Below are 21,361 nucleotides of genomic sequence, written 5' to 3'. Positions count from 1 at the left end.
GGCCACATTTCCAAACTCTTGTCAAGTCACTTAGATCCCTCTCAGGCTTCCTCACTTCAGAAAAGCAATCCCGGAGCTGGAGCTAAAGCTCTCCAGAGAGGTTCAGAAGTCTAGCCAGGCTCTGGAGTGTTCTGGACTCAACTTCTGTGGGATTTAGTAAATAGATCAGCAAACCTGGGCCATCAACACCAAACAGATTTCCATCCTCAGGAAAACACAGAACTGGGCATTGTGGTTGTAATCAGCCCTGAGATGTCAGTCTCTCCATGGCAGATCTCATAGCAATGGCTGACCAGAGGTAGATTAACTGATTCCTAGCACCATTCTAGGCTTGGGGGATCCAGTTAGAGATACTGCTGCTTTTTTTTTTAAACCTTAGTTCATATACTTTTGCCCATGCTTTTTAAAAATCCACATCCATTATTTTTTATAGTGGAAAAAATAACCCTTCTGCCTTTGATTTCTTTCAGGTATTTGTCTGGCCAGTCTTTTTTAACAATAAAACATTTTATTGACTTAATAAATTTCTCCCTATATCTCCTCTGCCTTTCAGAGAAACATCTGTTATAACAAATAATTTTTCTTATTTAATCTTTTTTCAGATAATAAAAATCGAATATCCTTCATTTCTTTCCATGCCATTGGAAAAAAAATACAAAATCCTTTAAAAATATTCTTAGTCAAACAAAACAAGGTTTGTGTATTGACCATGTCCGATGTATCTATGTTTATATGTACATGCATATACACAAACTATACATATGTGTACATGAACACATATGTATATACCTATCTACATATGTATTATATACATATTATATATATATGTGTATGGGTGTATGTGTATTCACCCATATGTATTTTCTCTGGGCCTCAGTTTCCTTGATTGTTAAATGGGAAGAATATTGGTCTACAAATTCTTAAAGACTCCTATCTATGGAGGGCAGTTAGGTGGCACAGTGGATAGAGCACCAGCCCTGAAGTCAGGAGGACCTGAGTTCAAACCTGGCCTCAGACACTTAACACTTCCTGGCTGTGTGATGCTGGGCAAGTCAATTAAACCCAATTACCGCAGGGGGAAGGAAGGAAAGAAGGAAGGAAGGAAGGAGGAGAAATTCCTATCTATCATAGGCAATCTAGCTCAATTAAACTCTCAGACCTAAAGCTCTTTTATCAGTTATTTTTGTCAAGCATTGGGACGTTAGTTACAATGTTTATTTATTATTTGTTATAATGTACATTTGTTATTAGTTATAATGTTTATTATTACATATTTATTATTAGTTATATACATTTATTATAAGTTATAATGTTTATAATAGTTTAAGTGAATTAAGGGGGGGAGTTCTATCTATGATTATATATATATCTATATTATATATCTATGATTATATATAACTATTATTAGTTATATACATTTATTATAAGTTATAATGTTTATAATAGTTTAAGTGAATTAAGGGGGGGGAGTTCTATCTATGATAGGCAATTCAATTCACCTTTGGGACTCAATTTCCCTCATTTGTAAAATGGATGGATATTAGACTACATGGCATTTGTAAGACCCTTTCTCTCTCCGAGCCCATGATGTTAAAGCTCCTGGGAAATCTGGCTCTTGATAGAGAATCATTGCTTTTTCCATGCCTTTAATCAGTCTCTTTTCTCTTGAAATGTAAAGCACTATCTGCCCACAGTAGTTAATTGTTCATTGCCTCCTTGGCTGTGACCTCTGTGCTTTTCTCTCACCAGGAGTTGACTGTTCCCGTGGTCCATGATGGAGGTGCCCTGTTGGCTTTTGTCTGTGGGGTTATGTACATCCTACTTCAGTCTGTCATCTCTTACAAGTCATGCCCACAGTGGAACAGACTTTCGACCTGCCACATAAGGATGGCCATCTCTGCCCTGTCGTGTGCTGCTGTAATTCCCAGTATCCTTTTGGCTTGTGGCAGTCTCCAAGAAAATTCTGTCATGACACAGAGAAAAAATAAGTAGTTACAACAGGGTCACCCATCACTGCAAACTGTTCCAATTTTATAAGGAGAGGAAAATCTGGGTGGATGTGTTGGAATGTAGAGAGAGCTTTGGTTCTGGAATCAGAAGCTCCAAGTCCCAGTCCCAGCTTTGATATGCTCATGGGCAAATCCTTTCCCTTCCCTGACCTCATTGTTCTCCTCTGCAAAGTAACAGGATCCAGGTGACCACTAAAGGTCCTTTTAGCTCCTAATCTATGATCTCTCCTTATCTTTGCTGTGTGACCTCGTTTTACTACCCAGACCTCAGTTTTCTTATTTGTAAAATGAAAGGATAGGACTAGAAAATCTCTTTGGGGCAGGCAGGTGGCCAAGTGGATAGAATACCAGCCCTGAAGTCAGGAGGACTGGAATTCAAATCTGGTCTCACTCAGACACTTAACACTTCCTAGCTGTGTGACCCTGGGCAAATCATTTAACCCCATTTGCCTCAGCCAAAAAAGGAAAAAAAAATCTCTTTGGATCCTTCTAGCTTCAGATCAGTAATCCTAAAAACTGGGGCTTCACTTTAAAGTAGTCCAGGCTTCAGGAAAAGGTAAATTATTGGGAGAAAAGTATAAATCCTTATTTGAAGATATCTCTGTAGAATTCAATTAGATTTAAATAATCATTGGGAGGAAGGCAATTGGCTTAGGGTGGGGATTTGGGGATGGTGAAAGGAGGAAGGCAGGGAAACCAGGAACCCTTCACTTTCTACTCTCATTCATGAAGGATCATTTTTATGAATCAGATCATTTTTCTTTGTAGCACAATATCAATATTTGGTGGTTCTCCTTGGTGAGAGTCACCAAATATTGATATTGTTCTTACGGCGTTAGCTCAATTAAACTCTCCGCCCTAAAGCTCTTTTATCAGTTATTTTTGTCAAGCATTGGGACATTAGTTACAATGTTTGTTTATTATTAGTTATAATGTACATCTATTATTAGTTATAATGTTTATAATTACATATTTATTATTATGTACATTTATTATGTTATAATGTTTATAATAGCTTAAGTGAATTAAAGTGACTTGACGTCTTGGAGGGCAGCATGGTTTGATGCAAGAAGTATCAGATTTAGAGACTGGATATGTCCTTGCTTCACATCCTTGTTCCATCTTGGAAACCTTGGCCAAGTGTGGACTTCAGTTTCCTTTGCTGCAAAGTAAGGAGGGTAAGTGAGGCTCTTTGACCCAGAGCTGTAAGGAAGCCCAGATGCCTTCTAATCCAGCCTCTTTATTTTGCATATGAGGAAATGGAGCATTTCTGGGTCCAAGGTTGCTCAGGTTCTGGGTCCACGTGTTCCTTATTCCAAGTCCAGCCCTCTTCCCAATATACTGCCTTTCAGAAAACTATACCATTTGATACCAGATGGTCTCTCATGCAAGTATTAACATAGCCTGATTATGTTTGATTTCTAAGATAAGCTCAGACATATTCCAGATGGCATGGCTAATGATGACTATTTGCAGGTAGTTTGTAAAAATAGCCAAGACATTTGCCCTTTGTGCCCACCAATCCCACAGTGGGGAAATGGAAATGGTGAAGGGGATTTTTATGAAATCTTCTGCATCTGTCTGTGCAAAACTTTCTAAGAACTGAAGGGGAGGAACTAAAAAAAATTGCCATCTTTCAAAACATCTCTTAAAGCTGTAGCATAGAAAACTGCTGAATCTCAAGCAAAAGGAGGAACTTGAAGGAGAGCTTAAAGGAAAATGATAGTTGGATTGGTAGATGCTGATTGATTATTGGAGGAGGTGGTTTAAATGAATAAGATTCAAGGGAGAAAATGGGTCACGTGCTTGGACATCGCATGACTGAGTCTATGCAAAAGGCATGGGAAAGACCGAAAATGAAGAGTTTTGGTTCCTTTTTTTTTTCTTGGGTGGAACTTTTACAATGGACTTCCTGACTCTGCTTAATCCTGGTTGAGAGAAGACAAGCTTGTTTAAGGGCACAGCACATCCTTACTGCCTCGTTTCTCTTGTCTATTGAGTTCATGGAGTAATAAGCTAATAATTTTTCCCCAGAATTTTCCTTTTTAATATTTTTGGCTGGTTTTGAATGCAAAATTTAGAGATCATGGATCACAGTCATTCAAAGTAGGAAAGGACCTTGGAAGGCTTCTAATCCACTTTGTATCTCATGGGGAATCCTTGCTTTGAGATCCTGAGAAAGCTAGCACCTAACCTTTGCTTGAAGACTTTAAGTAAAGAAGAACCCATTGCCTCCCTGTAGGATAACTATAATTGCTGGATAATTTACAGATAAGGAAACTCTTTATCTGTAAAGTGAAGCAGCTCGGTGGCCCAGTGCTTAGAGTTTTAGGTCTGAAGTCAATAACACCCAAGTTCAAACCCTGCCTCAGAGATTAGCTGTGTGATACTGGGCAAGTCATTAAACCCTCTTTTCCCATCTATAAAATGAGCTGGAGAAGGAAATGGCAAACCAATCCAGTATCTGCCAAATGACCTCACATGGAGTCAAAAAGAGTTGGACAGGACTCAAATGACTGAACTATAATAGGGAGGAGGGTTGGGGGGAAGGGACCACTAAGGTTCCTTCCAGTTCACAGTTTGAAATTCTAATTCTAATTCTGTTAAACCAAGTAGATCAAGACTAATTGCTCTTCTACATGACCAGTTCAAAGACTCCCATTTTATTTTACTACTCTTTGCCCCAAATCTTCTCTACATTAGTCATCCCCATTTCCTTTGGCTAACATTTTTTATTAAAGCCTTTTATTTTCAAAACATATGCATAGATAATTTTCAACATTCATCCTTGCAAAGCCTCGTGTTACAAATTTTCTCCCTTCTCCCCATCCCTCCCCTAGATGACAAGTAATCTAATATGTTAAACATGTGCAGTTCTTCTGCATATATTTCCCCAATTATCATTCAGCTGATATTTTGTAGCCAGATAGATGGTGCAGTGGACAGAGCAATGTATCTGGGATCCAAAAGAACCCATTTGAATCCAGCTTTATACACTTAACTAGGTATATTTCTGAGCAAATAATTTAATATGTTTGCCTTAGTTTCCTTATCTGTAAAGTGGGTATATCAATAGCACCTATGTACATTTAGGACATTAATATGTGAGCAAGAGATATTTATTGGGGCTAAAAGACATAAACTTTCAAATGAAATCTAGCATGATCTAGTAAAAAGAATTGTTGCATTTAGATTCAGGATGGCTGGGGTTTGAAGCTCTCTGACTGACCCTAAGGAAGAAGATATTTAAACTTACTCATTGTCATTTTTCTGGACTGAACAACAAGATTATCGGGAGCCCTACATCTAACCTTAATGAGATAGTGTATGGATATCAATTTGCAAGCACAATGTAAATGAGATCTGCTATTTTAAGGCACCGTGGGTAAGGCTCTGGGCCTGGAGTTAGGAAGACATATTTCCAAGTTCAAATTTGGACGCAGACACTTACTAGCTGATTGACCCTGATCAAGTCACTTTACCCTGTTTGTTTCAGTTTCCCTATCTAGAAAATGAGCCGGAAAAGGAAATGGCAAACCACTCCACTATCTTTGCCAAGAAAACCTCAAATGGGTCAGACAGGACTGAAAAACTATTACGATAAATAAATGTCTTGACCTGCGTCCAGCAATTTAATTACTAAACCACTGTCTCTTGAGATTAAATGACCCAACTAAGGTGATCCAGGTTATTAAATAACATATTTGAATCCAGATCTTATTTGATATTGTATTCCTTCTCTTCTGCACTGAAAATGCCTCCAGTTGAAAATGGTGGCCATGTCTAAACCTAACCAGGAATTAAATGCTCAGCAGTTCTCTCCTTTCCTCCTTCTAACGTGTCTAAAATAAAGGTATTCTGATCCTTATTCCACTGATTAGGAATCTGAACCACAAAGAAGCAGAGAAACTTTGTAAAAATTGTACAATTAGGATTATGATTTATGCTTTTTTAAAAAAAATGCCTTAAGTCAGTCTTAGTATGGGCCATCCTTAAACCTTTTCCTTTCTCCCTTCCCCACTGAGCTTTCTTTTAAAACAAAGAAAAACAATTCATTTAAAAGATGTTTAAGTGAGAAAATTAATAAAAATTAAGGAAAGCAAAGATTTAAAAATAGCAATGAGAAGCTTTTCAATAAACAACAAAAAAAAATTCAAAACTATATCAACCTCTATTAGAGTTATCTGTGGTTCTTAAGTCCCAGTACTTTTTCTACACTATTGATTTGGGGAGGTAGGTGCCAGCACCTTGTGGTGTCTCCTGATGTGTTATGTGCATGTATTTTCAGAAATGGCTCCCATTTTGATTTCTGTTGCTTGATTTTACCCTTTACAAAGGAAGGTTCCATTGAGGAGTGGGAAAGGTCTCATACTGCATAGGACTTTGGAAATAGTACGGTTTACACAATACCAGAAACAGTAAGGTTAAAAAAAGAAAAGAAAAAAATGAAGTTACTGATGGCTCCCTAGAAGCATCTTTGGTATCTGTTTGCCAGTGGAGATTTGAAGGTGTGAGAGGATAATTAATATCATTATTATTATTATCTAGGATGTAGTAGATTCAGGATTGAAACTCAGGGCTTCTCATGTCAAATCCAGCTGATTTTCTATTTTTCAGTAGCTAGATAAATAAAAGTATTCAATATATTAAAAGTTTTCTGCAAATAATCAGAAAAGATAGTTACTGGGACAGTCTGTATATTTTTTGTTTTCAGTTGCCAGCTATCATCATTTATTAAAGCTACACAAAATCGGTATAATCCAAATGCTGTCCTATGAATTTTACCTCTTCCAGAACTCTCTGGAGACTAATTTTAGCTGCTTATTTTTTCCCTAGTTTTCTTTTTTTTTTCTCCCCCACAATAGTATTTTATTTTTTTCCAAATACTTGTAATTATAGTTTTCAACATTCATTTTTAAAAAATACCTTTTTATTTTCAAAATTTTTGCAAAGATGGCTTTCAACATTCGTCCTTGCAAAATCTTGTGTTCCAAATTTTTCCTCCTTGCCTTTCCCCCTCCCCCTTCCCTAAATAGCAAATAATCCCAATTTATGTTAAACATGTGCATATTTCCACAATTATCTGCCACCCAAGAAAAATCAGATCAAAAAGGAAAAAAATAAGAAAAAAAACAAAAAGCAACCAAACAACAAAAAAGGTAAAAATACTATGTTGTGATCTGCACTCAGTCCCACAGTCCTCTATCTGGATGCAGATGGCTCTCTCCATCTTAAGCTCATTGGAACTGACCTGAATCACCTCACTGTTGAAAAAAGCCACATCCATCAGAACTGATTATTAGATAATCTTCTTGTTGCTGTGTACAATGTTCTGGTTCTACTCGCTATACTCGGCATCAGTTCATGTAAGTCTCTCCAGACCTCTCTGAAATCATCCTGCTGATTGTTATAGAAAAATAATATTCTATAACATTCTTATACTATTACTTATTCAGCTATTCTTTAACTGATGGGCATTCACTCAGTTTTCAGTTTCTTGCCACAAAAAGGGCTACCACAAACACTTACACACATGTGGGTCCTTTTCCCTTTCTTATGATCTCTTTGGGATACAGACTCAGTAGAGACATTGCTGGATCAAGGGGTGTGCACAGTTTGATAGCCTTCTGGACATAGTTCCTTATTGCTCTCCAGAATGATCGGATCAGTTCACAACTCCACCAACAATGAATGTATTAGTGCCCCAGTTTTCCCACATCCCTCCAGTATTTATCATTATCATTTCCTATCATTTTAGCCAATCAGAGAATATGTAGTAATATCTCAGAGTTTTAGTTTGCATGTGTCTTGTGAATCTACTATTCTGCTATTCATCTACTCTTATTTCTTAGCCACTTAATTCTGCTTTGTTAATATAGTTTTAGGTTTGGTACATCTAGGCTACTTTCATTTGCATTTTTTTTTCATTCATTCTTAATGTTTTTTTCTTCCAGATGTACTTTGTTATTGTTTGTTATTATTTTTTTCTAGCTTTATAAAGCAATTTCTTGGCAGTTTGATTGGTAATGCACTGAATAAGTAGATTAATTTAGGTAGAATTGTCATTTTTATTATAACTCAGCCTATCCATGAGCACTTAATATTCTTCCAATTGTTTAGATCTGACTTTATTTGTGTGGAAAATGTTTTTTAACTGTGTTCATACTGTCCTGACTTTGAATTGGCAGGTAGCTCTCAAATATTTTATATTATCTAAAGTTATTTTAAATGGAATTTCTCTTTGGTTTTTTTTGCTGTTGGACTTTGTTGGTAACATAGAGAAATGCTGATGTTTATGTGGATTTATTTTGTTTCCTGCAATTTTGCTAAATTTCTTTCTTTCTAGTAGTTTTTTAGTTGATTCTCTAGAATTCTTTTAAGTATACCATCATACCATCATATCATCTGCAAAGAATAGTAATTTTGTTTCCTCATTAGCAACTTTAATTCCTTTGATTTCTTTTTTTTTCTCTTATTGCTAAAGCTTGCAGTTCTAATACAATATTGAATAGTAATGGTGATGGGAGCAATTTTGTTTCACCTCTGATTTTATTGGAGTGAATAGTTTAGTTTATCCCCATTACATATGATATTTGCTGATATTTTAAATAGATGTTACTGATCATTTTAAAGAAAACTCCATTTATTCCTGTGCTCTCCAGTGTTTTCAATAGGAATGGGTATTAATGCTTTTTCTGTATCTGTTGAGATAATCATATGATTTTTATTAGTTTGGTTATTAAAATAGTCAGTTATGCCAATATTTTCCTAATATTGAAACAGCCCTGCATTCCTGGTATAAATCCTACTTCGTCATGGTACATTATCCTGGTGATAACTTGCTGTAATCTCTTTGCTAATATTTAAGATTTTTACATCAATCTTCATTAAGGAAACTGGGCTATAATTTTCTTTATCTGTTTTGACCCAACCTGGTTTAGGTATGAGCATCATATCTATGTCATAAAAGGAATTTGATAGGACTCCTTTTCCCCCTATTTTCCCAAATAGTTTGCATAGCATTGGAATTAATTATTCTTTAAATGTTTAGTAGAATTCAAGAATTCACTTCTACTAATGTATCTGGCCCTGGAGATTTTTTCGTAGGGAGTTGATTAATAGCTTGTTCAATTTCTTTTTCTAAAACACGACTATTTAAATAATTTATTTCCTCCTCTGTTAATTTGGGCAATCTATATTTTTGTAAGTATTCATCCATTTCACTTAGATTATCAGATTTATTGGCGTAGAGTTGGGCAAAATAGCTCCTAATTATCATTCTAATTTCTTCATTAGTGGAAAGTTGGTCCTTTTTGTTTTTGATACTAGCAATTTGATTTTCCTCTTTCCTTTTTCTTATTGAATTAACTAAAGGTTTATATATTTTGTTGATTTTTTCAAAAAAACCAACCCTTAGTTTTGTTTACTAGTTCAATAGTTTTCTTTTAATTTTATCATTCTCCCCTTTTATTTTCAGAATTTTAAATTTGTTATTAAATTGGAGGGGTTTTCATTTGTTCTTTTTCTAACTTTGTTAGTTGCATGCCCAATTCATTGATCTTCTCTTTCTCTATTTCATGCAAGTAAGCATTTAGAGATCTAAAATTTCCCCTAAGAACTACTTTGGCTGCATCCCATAAATTTTGGTATGCTGTCTCATTATTGTCATTCTCTTGGATGAAATTATCAATTGGGTCTATGATTTGTTGTTTCACACGCTCATTCTTTAGAATTAGATTATTTAATTTCCACCCCTGGCCCTTTATTACATGTAATTTTTATTGCATCATGATCTGAAAAAGAAGCACTTACTATTTCTGCCTTTCTGCATTTGATTTTGAGGTTTTTATACCCTAGTACAGGGTTAGTTCCATGTCAAGATTCATTTTTGTAAGACTTAGTGTTCCAAATTTTTCTGCCTCTCCCTTTCCCGAGATAACTACCAATCTGATATGTTAAATAGAGGCAATCTTTTAAAATATATTTCCATATCTGTCATGTTATGCAAGAAAAACCAGACTAAAAGGGAAAAAACCACGAGAAAGAAAACAATTAAAAAGGTGAAAATATTATGCTTTGATTCAGCCTCCATAGTTCTCTCTCTGGATGTGGATGGCATTTTCCATCCCAAGACTGTTGGAATTGTGTTGGATCACTGCATGGGCGAGAACAGCCAAATCCATCACAATTGATCATCACATAATCTTTCTGGTTCTCCTGGTTCTGCTTACTTCACTCTAGCTGCTTATTTTTATTATTATATATTCAATCTGAAAATTCACATTCTTACTAGAAAACCACTCAACTTTGGTGTCCAAGAAGCTATTTTCTGTCAGACTATTGTTTCCTTTACCATTTATTTTTTCAGTGATTGCTTGTGCCTCACTAATTTCCATAACAAAATTGGAATGGAATCCAGAAGAAAGGGTAAGACTTTCCTAGGTGTGGGACCCTGAGTTGGGTGGAGACTGGTCTGCCATTTGGCCGGGAGGTGAGGGAGACATTGGTATAAAATCCACAAAGATTTTGGGTCATTTATTAGAGAAACAGGAGAGAACACAGTGGATCCCAGAGGATCTTTGATTTGGAATGAAAAGACACCTCAGAAGACACCATCTAGTCCCAAATTGCTCATGCTACTGGTAAGGAAACTGAGGTCCAGATAGGCTAAACAACTTGACTAAGGTCCTAAGGGTAATAAGCATCACAAGTAGGATTTGAGCCCAGGTTGAATCCAGGTAATAAGACTAATTAAGTCCTCTACGCATAAAAATAGAGTAACAAATATATATAAAATGATGATTTTCAAGAGGACAGGGTTTAGGACTGAGCTTTGGGGAATACTCATGATTAGGGTGTGGAAAATAGATGATGAATCAGCCAAAAAAAAGAAAAAGAAAGTGAGAAGTTAGCAGCTAATGCAATTTCAAATTGTATTAAGAAAGCTATCATGTGCAGAATGAGGAAGTGAGAGTTCCACTGCTTCTGGGTGCCTCATTTTTGGAAGAACATGATTATATTGCAGCACATCCCAGTGTGGATCCGTGTGGTGAGGGACCTGGAAACCATTTCAGATTTGGACAGATGTTGGGAGAAGGAAAGATGGCCAAAAAAGTCTTTGAAAAGTACTCTTTCTGTTGAAAAATTAAGACTCACCCAAAAGGAGAGCAGCTTAGTTTTTTTTTGTTTTTTTTTTTTTTATAACTTTTTATTGACAGAACCCATGCCAGGGTAATTTTTTTACAACATTATCCCTTGCACTCACTTCTGTTCCGATTTTTCCCCTCCCTCCCTTCACCCCCTCTCCAGATGGCAAGCAGTCCTATACATGTTAAATAGGTCACAGTATATCCTAGATACAATATATGTGGAGCAGCTTTGAGGGGAGGGTCACCTTCATTGATGAAAACTACTTCTATCTGGGGTAGACAGACCCTAGCTCCAAGTTGTTTTTTTTTTTCTATCATAGTGGACACCAGGGGGCAGTCTTTTACCACAAATGGGATAGATCTTTATTCTGTCATCCGTAAAATCAATGGGCAGCTGGAGACTTCGGAGTATTTTTCGTGTCATTTATCTCTGTTGGTCCAGCTGGTGGCTCATTGTTTAAATTCAGTTTTTAAAAATCATTGCTTGTTTGAGAGATTTCAGCCATATGGGATCCTCAAACATGGAAGAGATCTCGGAGATCATTTAGTTCAACCTCATTTTACAGATAAAGAGACTGAGGCTCTGGGGTGGTGATGTTATCAACCAATTATACTGATATATCAGATTGTTTTTTTATTTAAAGGTCATAGACCCTGGATTAAGAATCTCTGATGTTGAGTATAGATCCTAATAAATATGACTAAATAAAATGACAATTTAGTGTCCACAAACACTCCATAGAACCTGAAAAGCAGCAGCAAGCTCAGTTTAAATCATTCTGCTGATGATGTGTCTTTGTGAGTCTAAATTTATTTATCTGTGAAATGGATTGGATTAATTGACCTTCAAAGTCTCTAGATTTTTCATACTGTGACATTGGCTAAGTCACTTAATGTCTTTGAGATTTGGTGTTCTCATCTATAAAATGGGGAGATTGCACTGAATGACCTTTCTTTCAACTCTTAACATTTTTTCTGTTTACCAGGGGATTGATTAAAAATTTGATTTCCTGGAGCAGCTAAGTGGCGCAGTGGGTAGAGCACCAGCCCTGAAGTCAGGAGGACCTGAGTTCAAATCTGGTCTCAGACACTTAACACTTGCTGGCTGTGTGACCCTGGGCAAGTCACTTGACCTCAGTTGCCTCATTAAAAAAGAAAAATTAGATTTCCTGGTAGAAAGTTTGGGGTAGCAATCTGTTGCATAAAATCCAGCTTGGTGGATGGAAAGAGTAGCATCTAAAACCATACACTTCCTCCCCCTGTTGTAATCTTAGTAGTTGTTTCCTTCTCAGAAACTCTATCCATTGCACCACCTAACTGCCCCAGAATGATATTTTTAAATGCATAAAATAGAATTGTTAAAGGAAACCAGTTATGCTGATATATCAAAAAGTGTTTTTCCCTAAAGTTCACAGACTCTGGATTAAGAACTTTTGATATAGAGTCTAGATTCTAATAAATATGATCAAATAAAATGACAGTTAGATCTCTTCTGTTGCCCCTTTCTGACTCTGAGTCCATGGTTCTTGGATCCTTGCTGCCTTTGGCCATCTCTCCAAGTGTCCTGAGTGTGCTTTATGAGTAGCTTTTTCCTGATGAGCTCTGGTTCTCCAGCAATGGTTTAGAACTCGCTCTCTAATAAGCAATTTTGTCTTTTCTCATTCCTACCAGGATTACATATATCATGTAGTGAGTGCAATCTGTGAGTGGACAGTAGCTTTTGCCTTTATTTTCTACTTCCTGACCTTCATCCAAGAATTTCAGGTGAGTGTTTATCACATGTCAGAAGCAGCAAGCTGATCAGTAAAAACTTAAGGAATTTAAAATACATGATATTTCCTGTCTTTTATAATGACTTTCTTTGTGTAGTCATCTTTTTGTCATTGTTGTTTGGTCGTATCCAATTCTCTGTGACCCCATTTGGGGTTTTCTAAGCAAAGATACTGGAGTAGTTTGCCATTTCCTTCTCCAGATCATTTTACAGATGAGGAAACTGAGGCAAATAGGGTGAAACTTGTCCAGAATCATACAGCTAATAAGTCTCTGAGTTTGGATTTGAAATCAGGTCTTCCAGACTCCAGGTGTGGTGCTCTATTATACCACACTCTATCCTTGTATCCCATCAGCTAACTGATCTCCCCTTTCCAGCATCACTTCCAGCTGCCTACTCCTCACGAGCCCACCTCCCTAGATTAGGTGCTAATTATTACTAATTTCCCAATAGGTCTTCCCTGCCTCTTTCTCTTTTCTCAGTCATCCTGAGTAGTCTTTAATAAAAACAGCCTGCACATACTACTTCTCAGCTCAAAAATTTTCAATGGCTTCTTATTACTTACCAATTAAAGTTCAGATTTCTTCTACTAGCTGGTACTATTCTACCTTTCCAATTTTATTTCATATCCCCCTCATGTTACAGGTAAACCACCTACAGGAAGCCTTCTGTAACTCTTCCAAATGCCTTCCTTTGTCAGTTATTTCCTGTTTCTCCTATATAGCTTCTTTCCATATATGTTTACTTGTTGTTTCCCTCATTAAACTGTAAGCTCTTTGAGGGCAGGAACTGTCTTTTGTTTCTTTTTGTATTCCAGAGCTTAACACATAGTAGGCACTTAATAGACGTTTATTGACTGCCCTCTCAAAGGGCACAAATGGTGCTTTTGTGTTTCTGTGTCTTTGATTAGCCTGTGACCTACATATACGTATCATGTCCTTCCTCTTTTTCTTAATTTTTTGAATTCCTATCTGGCCTTTAATGCTCAACTCAAAAGTTTCTTTAAGAAATTTCTGATCTACCTTAGCAGCAATGTTCTTCCCTTCAGACTCCTTGTGGTATTTTGTTTTGCAACATTCTAATGCCTAGTTTGCTTAGGGTGCTTGCCATCGGGATCCTATTCTGTTAGGTCCTTTTCTCCATATTTTTTCTATCAGAATTTATCTGTCCTTTGTCCCATTCTCTTAGAGTCTTGTACTTTGCTGGATGCTTCAGTATGACACCATGAAAAGAGCCCAGCTCTTGAATCAAAGGACTCGAGTTTAAATCCTGTATCTGATGTTAATGACCTAAGTGACCCTGATCAAATTACTTAAAATTTCAGGTCCTCATTTTCCTTATCTGTAAAAATGATAGGTCTAATTGATCTCTGAGGTCCCTTCCTGCTACTCTATTTTTCGCCAACTTATTTCACATTATTATTTTTTGCAAATCCTGTTTCCACAGCTAGACTAACCCACCTTGCCCTTGTGCCGCCTCAGTATTCTGTAACTGATCTCTATGCCTTTGCAGGGGCTTTTCTGGGTGCCTGTGATACATTCACTCTTCACCTTTTGAAGATTCTTGGCTTCCTTCAGAATTTCAATCATGGCACTACTTCTGAAACCTTTTCTGATTCCTTTACTTGTTCTCCCTCTAGTCACATTATGCTGTGTTTAATTTCTCTTTGGAAAGGTTGTGTTCCCTCCAGGAGGTGGAAAGCTCCTTGAGGACAGGAACTAATTTTTGTTCCTACTACTTCTGATATATACTGGTTCTGTGCCCAGGCACTTTTCAGTGTCCCCAGCAACTTCTTAAAGTTAAAAGTTGCTGATGATTAGTAGAGGAAGTTTCCTCACTGGAAATTCCCTATACCAATTACATCTGGACTCCAGGAATAGTAGATAGATGGTTTGATGGGTAGATGAACAGATAAATGGATGGAAAGATATAGATGACTGAATAGAGGAAGAAATAATATGGAGGAATGGCTAGACAGATAGTTAGAGGGAAATATATGTAATTGAATATAATATGTGGGTAGATGAATCAATAAAAGGATAAAGATATGTAGATTAATGAATAGAGGAATATAAACATTGATCACTGGATAGAGGGCCAGATGGAAAGAAAGATAGATGGATGTTGGGGTGGATAGATACTTGGATACCTGGATAGACAGACAAGACAGATGGATGGATGGATGGATGGGATGGATGGATGGATAGATGCTTGTAAAATTGAATTCTAAGCTTCTTGAGAGCAGGAATATCATCAGTATTTATTTACCACCCAGATAGATACTATACAAGACTACATTGAGCTAGGCTTGGAAGAGAGTAGGGTTCAATAGATGATGAGGGTGGACCAGAGAATGGGGCTAGTATGTATGTATGCCTTTTTTTCAGATCTTTGACATTCTTCATTCTCTTTTATTGTAGAATGTCACTCTAAAGATATCTACAGAAATAAGTGACTTCTGAAGAAAGAAGAATTCTCTTTCAGTCAGTCCATCTTGTGGACTTGGATACCAAGAAATTATGCAGAGAAATCAGGTTTCCAGGATGACCTGTTCTTAGGGCTCTGCAGCAAGTTTATGACTTGAATTCCGTCCTGAAAACCCTCATATTGTATTTGTCCCAAAGGCATATTTCCAAAAAGTCTTTAGGAAGTTTAGAAATATTCTGTATTTTTCTAAGACATTTAAAAGTGTATATACTAACATAAAGTTGGTGCACAGAAAAAATTCCTTATTTCAAAAAAGTGAGAATGCTTTATTTTTGTACCAATCCTAGGTGGTTGTTTACTTTTAAAATTTTATAACAATACTGCAGATGTCCCATCTTTTTTTTTAATTAAAACTGTTTATTTTGTTTTTAAAGAATGATTTGCCCAATTTTGTAGTAAGAACATTTATAAATTCAGTTAATCATTGTAATATTTCCAAATATGTCATTTCTACAAAGATCTTGATAAAGATGTTAACACTGAAAAAGCCAATGTTCTCTGACTCAAATAGAAATGGATGCCTGCAAGCTGCATATTGACTTAGAAAACCACAGTTTGTACTTTATTTTCACTTATTTTGCTAAACATTTCCTAATTTCATTTCAATTTGGTGTTCCATCATGAGTCTTGATGCTGTGAGTTTGACACCCTGGGCTAAGGAATTCTTTATATTTTCAGATAATTGACAGCAAATGTTTCAGGGAGAGTTCTCAATTCCATATGAAGGTCTTAACTTGAAGTGGTCTTGATAGCTCTGAAATCCTATGCATTTAGTAGGAGATTTCAGCTTTCAACCCTGCTAACAATGGGACTTGCCATGAGGCAAGAATCTTCCTCACCCAGAATAAAAATGACCACCTGAAAAATTAGAAATTTAAAATCTAATTCATAAATCTGCAACAGAGCTAAGTTAAGGTGTGAGGGGGAATGAGGAAAAAAAAAAGTGAAATTTTTCATTGAATTTTCTATCTAGCACCTTTTCAAATGAGTATGGAAGGGATTTCTGTTATCTATAAAACTCTAGAAAAACTTGTATGGGAAAAGCATTTAAAGTTGGAAAAAATTATTTGCAGTGTGAATAGAAATTCAATCAAAACTCTTTATTTTACACTAACATATACATTATGTCCATGATATTAGATGAGGGACAAGATGGAGGGAGAACACATTTGTGTAGACATTGGTCTCTTTTATTTCTGAGATGCTCAGGAAGAATGTTAAAGACAAAAGACTAAACACAGGTTTACACAAATCCATTTGGCTCAGTGATATCTCGCACACGCACATGCACACATGCACTCTCTCTTTCTCTCTCTCTGTCTCTCTGTCTCTTTCTTTCTCTCTGTCTCTGTCTCTGTCTGTCTGTCTCGCTCTCTCTTTCTCTCTTTCTCTCTCTGTCTATGTCTGTCCGTCTCTTGCTCATGCCTTTGCCAGTTTTGTACTTTCTTGATCTCCTCCAACCCAAAGAAAATTTGTTAGTGGAAAAAAACGAACCCAATAACAAAGGAGAAGGGATTCTTGCCCCTAAGGTTGGTCTAGATGTTTAACCTATATCTGATTGCTTGCTGAATTGAGGGAAATGGGGAAAGACAGCAAGAAAAAATTGAAACACAAGGTTTTGCAAAGGTAAATGTGAAAACTATATTTGAAAAAATAAAATATTATTTTAAAAATTGTCCTAGAGACCATCAGGAGAAAAATGAATTCCATTTACTATCCTTGGACACCCAAACTTGGGAGGAAGAAGATCCAACTTCTTGCTAGTTAAACTCTCAGGACACATGGCAAGGGCAGCCCAACCAGGTTTTTCTTTTTGTGTTTTTTTAATCTTGGTGGGAATCAGGGAATGGTTGAGTGTGGAATAGATGCTCAATAAATACTTCGTTGATTGATGAGTTGGGCAAAATGACCTCTGCGGGCTTTCTTACTCTTAGATTATATGATTGATAGTTTGATATCACTAAGCTAAGGAGATTCATTAGATTGAAGTCAGTCATTCTTCTAAATCTTAAATGACTGCCTTTGTATCCCCCTCAAGGTGGGAACTGTAGGCATTTCAGGAGCTGTAATTACAATGACCAATAATATGGTAGGATTCCAAGTGTCATTGAAGTATGGCATGAACTCCTAGGCCAAGTTTTTCCAATTATGATGAAAAAGGTGAACAATATATTGTATTTATATGGGACCTACACTAAGGCTACTTATGAGGTGAAATACTTTGTAATGGGGATAAAGTCTTAATTTCTTTTCATTGTCTATTAGTTAGTTTTTTGGTAACCAACTAGAATATATATTATATATTATATGTTTAACCTTGTATACAGTTTTGTGTGGTTTTTACCGTTTGGGGGTAACTCTCTCCTATGTGGAAAGTTATGACAGAGATTGAACTTCTGTGTGCTGTGTGGACTAGACAAAATGGTGTCGCTCGGTTTGGAAAATGGGCAGGGCCACGTGTCACCATTTCCAGATGAGGCAGTTCTGCTGAATATAACCCAAAGCACCTTTATGATTTTTATTGCTTATGAAGTTGTGTTTCTTTTTTTTATACCTCATGGCCTGAAGCATTTAAATAAAGGAAATATTCTGCTGTGTGCTGTCTGTCTTTTGTTTTCATGTTTTGTTTTTTTTTTCAGTGTAAAGATTGCTATGTGAAGTAAATAGATCTTTTGGAAACAGCTGTCCCTAAGGGATAGTAGATCTAATTGGATATTGGTCATTTTGTCAGTAAGCCTCTATCTATAAGCTAATACTGTGCTAAAACACTGTTTCATTTTTAGACGGTCTCTGCTCTTGAGGAGCTCAAAATTTATTTGTAGTGATGGAGACTGGACTTTGGATAGCTTTCTTACAGAAAACTCTCAGGTAAACAATCTCTCTCCCAATGCAAATAGATACCTATGTCTTTGGATAGTTGTCTAGAACATAGAAAACAGCCAGTATGTGTCAGATGCAAGACTTGAACCAAGTTTTCCTGGCTTTGAGGACATCTTATTTACTATGCTTTGCTGCCTCTCATTGGAAACTAAGGATGACTGTAATTTGAATCCAAGTTGGGGCAGCTAAATGGTGCAGTGGCTAAAGCCCTGAGCCTGGAGTCAGAAATCTTCCCAGCTAGCCTCAAGACCAGGGGTCCTCAAACTTTTTAAATAGGAGTCCAATTCACTGTCCCTCAGACTGTTGGAGGGCCGGACTATAGTAAAAACAAAAACTGTTTTGTGGGCCTTTAAATAGAGAAACTTCATAGCCCTGGGTGAGGGGCATAATCGTCCTCAGCTGCCGCATCTGGCCCGCAGCCATAGTTTGAGGACTCCTGCTCAAGATATTTCCTAGCTTTGTGACCCTGGGTAAATCACTTAAGTTCCGTTTACCTTAATTTCCTGGAGAAGGAAACAGCAAACCATTCCACTATCATTGGCAAGAAAATTCCACAGACAAGTATGGTTCAAGGGACATGAAGCAACAATGAATTTTTAAAAATCCATTTAAATTCACTTGTCCTTGTGAGATTATCTTTAGAGAAACTGAAAATTTAAAATTAATTTAATTAATTTCCTAAGAGACAAAATGTATGTTGAAAACCTGTCAAATTAAAAAATGTTTAATTGATTTTAGTCACATTCTCATGACACCTTTCCAGGTCACCCCTTGATAGAACCTACCTGTATAAGGAAGAAGTAGAACTGAATGACTTGACTTTTTAAAACAGCTTTGCCTTATTCCTTACCTAGAGTGCACCTCTTTTTGGATGAGCATCTGAAAGAATGCTTCTAATAAAATAACAGGCCATAGGCTCATAACTCTAGACCTGAAGGTGGGGACTCCAGGGTCATCTTGTCCAACTCCCTCATTCAGATAAGAAAACAAATCTGTGGTAAATAAATAACATTTGGATAGTATTTTTATGTTTTAAAGTGCTGACATCTGCATTCTTATTTAATCTTCACATCTTGCAAGGAATAAAAAACAGGTATCATAGAGAGCTGAGACAGTCAAAGAAATAGAGGTTAGGGTGGCAGGCCTGATTATAGATTTAGAGTTGGAAGAGAAAGAAATCTTAGAGGTCATTGAGACCAATCCCTTTTTACATATGAGGAAGCCAAGGGTCAAAATGGTAACTTGTCCAGAGATGCAACTAGTAAGTCTGGGACAGAATTCAGACCCAGGTCTTCTCGAGGCTTGGATTCTATCCACCAAAACATTGCTGAATTGACATCCTGGGAGTCAAGATTTTCACGTCACTGACTAGCTGTGTGACCTTAGGAAAGTCCCTTTCGGATTGTTACAGAAGTAGTCAGTTCTAGAGTCATTCATTTTTGTCTCCTGAGGCACTCCTGTCATTTCAGCCCTTGGAACTAGCCTTGGTGCTTGGACCCAGGATGATGAAAGGCTCTTTTGAAAGAATGAAAGGCATTTATTTAATACTGTATTAAATGGTGGGGATAATATATTCTCTGTCTCTGTCTTTTTGTCTCTCTCTGCTTCTGTCTCTCTGTCTCTCACCCCTCCCTCCTTCCTTCTTCCTCTCTCTTCCTCCCTCTCCTTCCCTTCCCCTCCCTCTGTTTCCCTCCTCCCTTGCTCCTCTCTCTTCTTTTCCCTATCTTTATTCTTTCTCTTCCAGAGGGACCCTCTGTGTCTGTGTGTCTCTCTTGTCCCTTTCTCTGTCTCCTATTTTAATAAGAGAAAATGGCCCATGCTGGTGTTCAAGGAAGTTAAGAAGAAAGGTGATTTTGGTCCTAGGACACACTGTCCTTTCCGGGAATGGCCATGTTGATGTGATTATTCTTCTGAGAGCTAAATTAGAAAAAAGGGAGGGAATGAAAGAAGGGAATGCATGGTTGGCTTAGCATGGAGTTGACCAGGAAGTGTTTGGTGGGCTTCAGTCCAGGCAGGCTTATTTCTTAAACATAAATGGTATCCAAACCAGGTGACCTTGGGACAAATCCCTTTGCACATAATCCTTTGCTGGAGGCCTTATTTGTACACTGTTCCCTTTAGGAGGACAGGACCCTCAGCTTTAACAGAAATCCCATCTGGACAGAACAGGTGTTTTAGCCCAGCTGGAACATCCTTGGGTTATGCCCTGAGGAAGGCAAGAACACTATGGGAAAGCAGCTTGGCTGCTCAAGGCAACTCAAAGCTTGCCAATCTATCTTCATGTAGTACAGTAAAGCTTATTTAAGCCAACAAAACATGAGTTGATTTCTTGTGTCTGGCTCCAGGAATCCTCTGAGTCCAGGAGGATGAGCAGAGATGTCTATGAAGGAAGATGGGGACCTTGCCTGGGTGGACCTGGGGGGATTTGTTGCCTGAAAAATAAACCCTTCTTATACTGGGAATGGGAGAGTCAGGATCCCCTTGGGGAAAATTGGCACCTGATGGTGAAAGAGCATAGATCCAGGGAGGAGATTTTTTTTTTTAAAGCTTTATTTTCAAAATGCATGCACAGATAATTTTTCAACATTGGCCCTTGCATAGCCTTGTGTTTCAGACTTTCCCCTCCTTTTTACCTCCTCCCATAGATGTCAAGCAATTCAATATATGTTATACATGTTAAATATATGTTAAATCCAATATATGTAAACACATTTATACAATTATTTTGCTGCACAAGAAAAATTAGATCAAAAAGGAAAGAAAATGAGTAAGAAAACAAAATGCAAGTGAGCAACAACAGAAAGAGTGAGAATGCTATGTTGTGATCCACACTCAGTTCCCATAGTCTCACACTGGGTGTAGATGGCTCTCTTCATCACAAGATCATTGGAACTGGCCTCAATCATCTCATTGTTCGAAAGAAACACATCTATCAGAATTGATTGTTATATAATATTGCTGTTGTGTACAATTTTCTCCTGGGTTCTGCTCATCTCACTCAGCATCAGTTCATGTAAGTCTCTACAAGCCTCTCTGAAATCATCCTGTTGGTCGTTTCTTACAGA

The 21,361-nt window shown here is 37.1% G+C and overlaps 1 protein-coding gene across 1 annotated transcript in view; it reads left to right on the top strand.

Moving 5' to 3' along the window:
• The window catches only part of DRAM1 (DNA damage regulated autophagy modulator 1), a 47,535-nt gene extending 29,587 nt beyond the window's left edge, over positions 1 to 17,948 (top strand). The window contains exons 4-7 of the mRNA XM_003772416.4: positions 1,750 to 1,927; positions 10,378 to 10,436; positions 12,830 to 12,922; positions 15,350 to 17,948. Of these exons, the coding sequence (XP_003772464.1) occupies positions 1,750 to 1,927; positions 10,378 to 10,436; positions 12,830 to 12,922; positions 15,350 to 15,391 (372 nt within the window). The 3' untranslated portion in view covers positions 15,392 to 17,948. The remainder of the gene's footprint in view (positions 1 to 1,749; positions 1,928 to 10,377; positions 10,437 to 12,829; positions 12,923 to 15,349) is intronic.
• The last annotated feature ends 3,413 nt before the right edge of the window (positions 17,949 to 21,361 follow it).

Source organism: Sarcophilus harrisii, chromosome 5 (assembly GCF_902635505.1).
Source record: "Sarcophilus harrisii chromosome 5, mSarHar1.11, whole genome shotgun sequence".
Lineage (NCBI taxonomy): Eukaryota > Metazoa > Chordata > Mammalia > Dasyuromorphia > Dasyuridae > Sarcophilus > Sarcophilus harrisii.
Note: the sequence above shows the minus strand (reverse complement) of the source record. Positions and strands in the feature narration are given on the sequence as shown.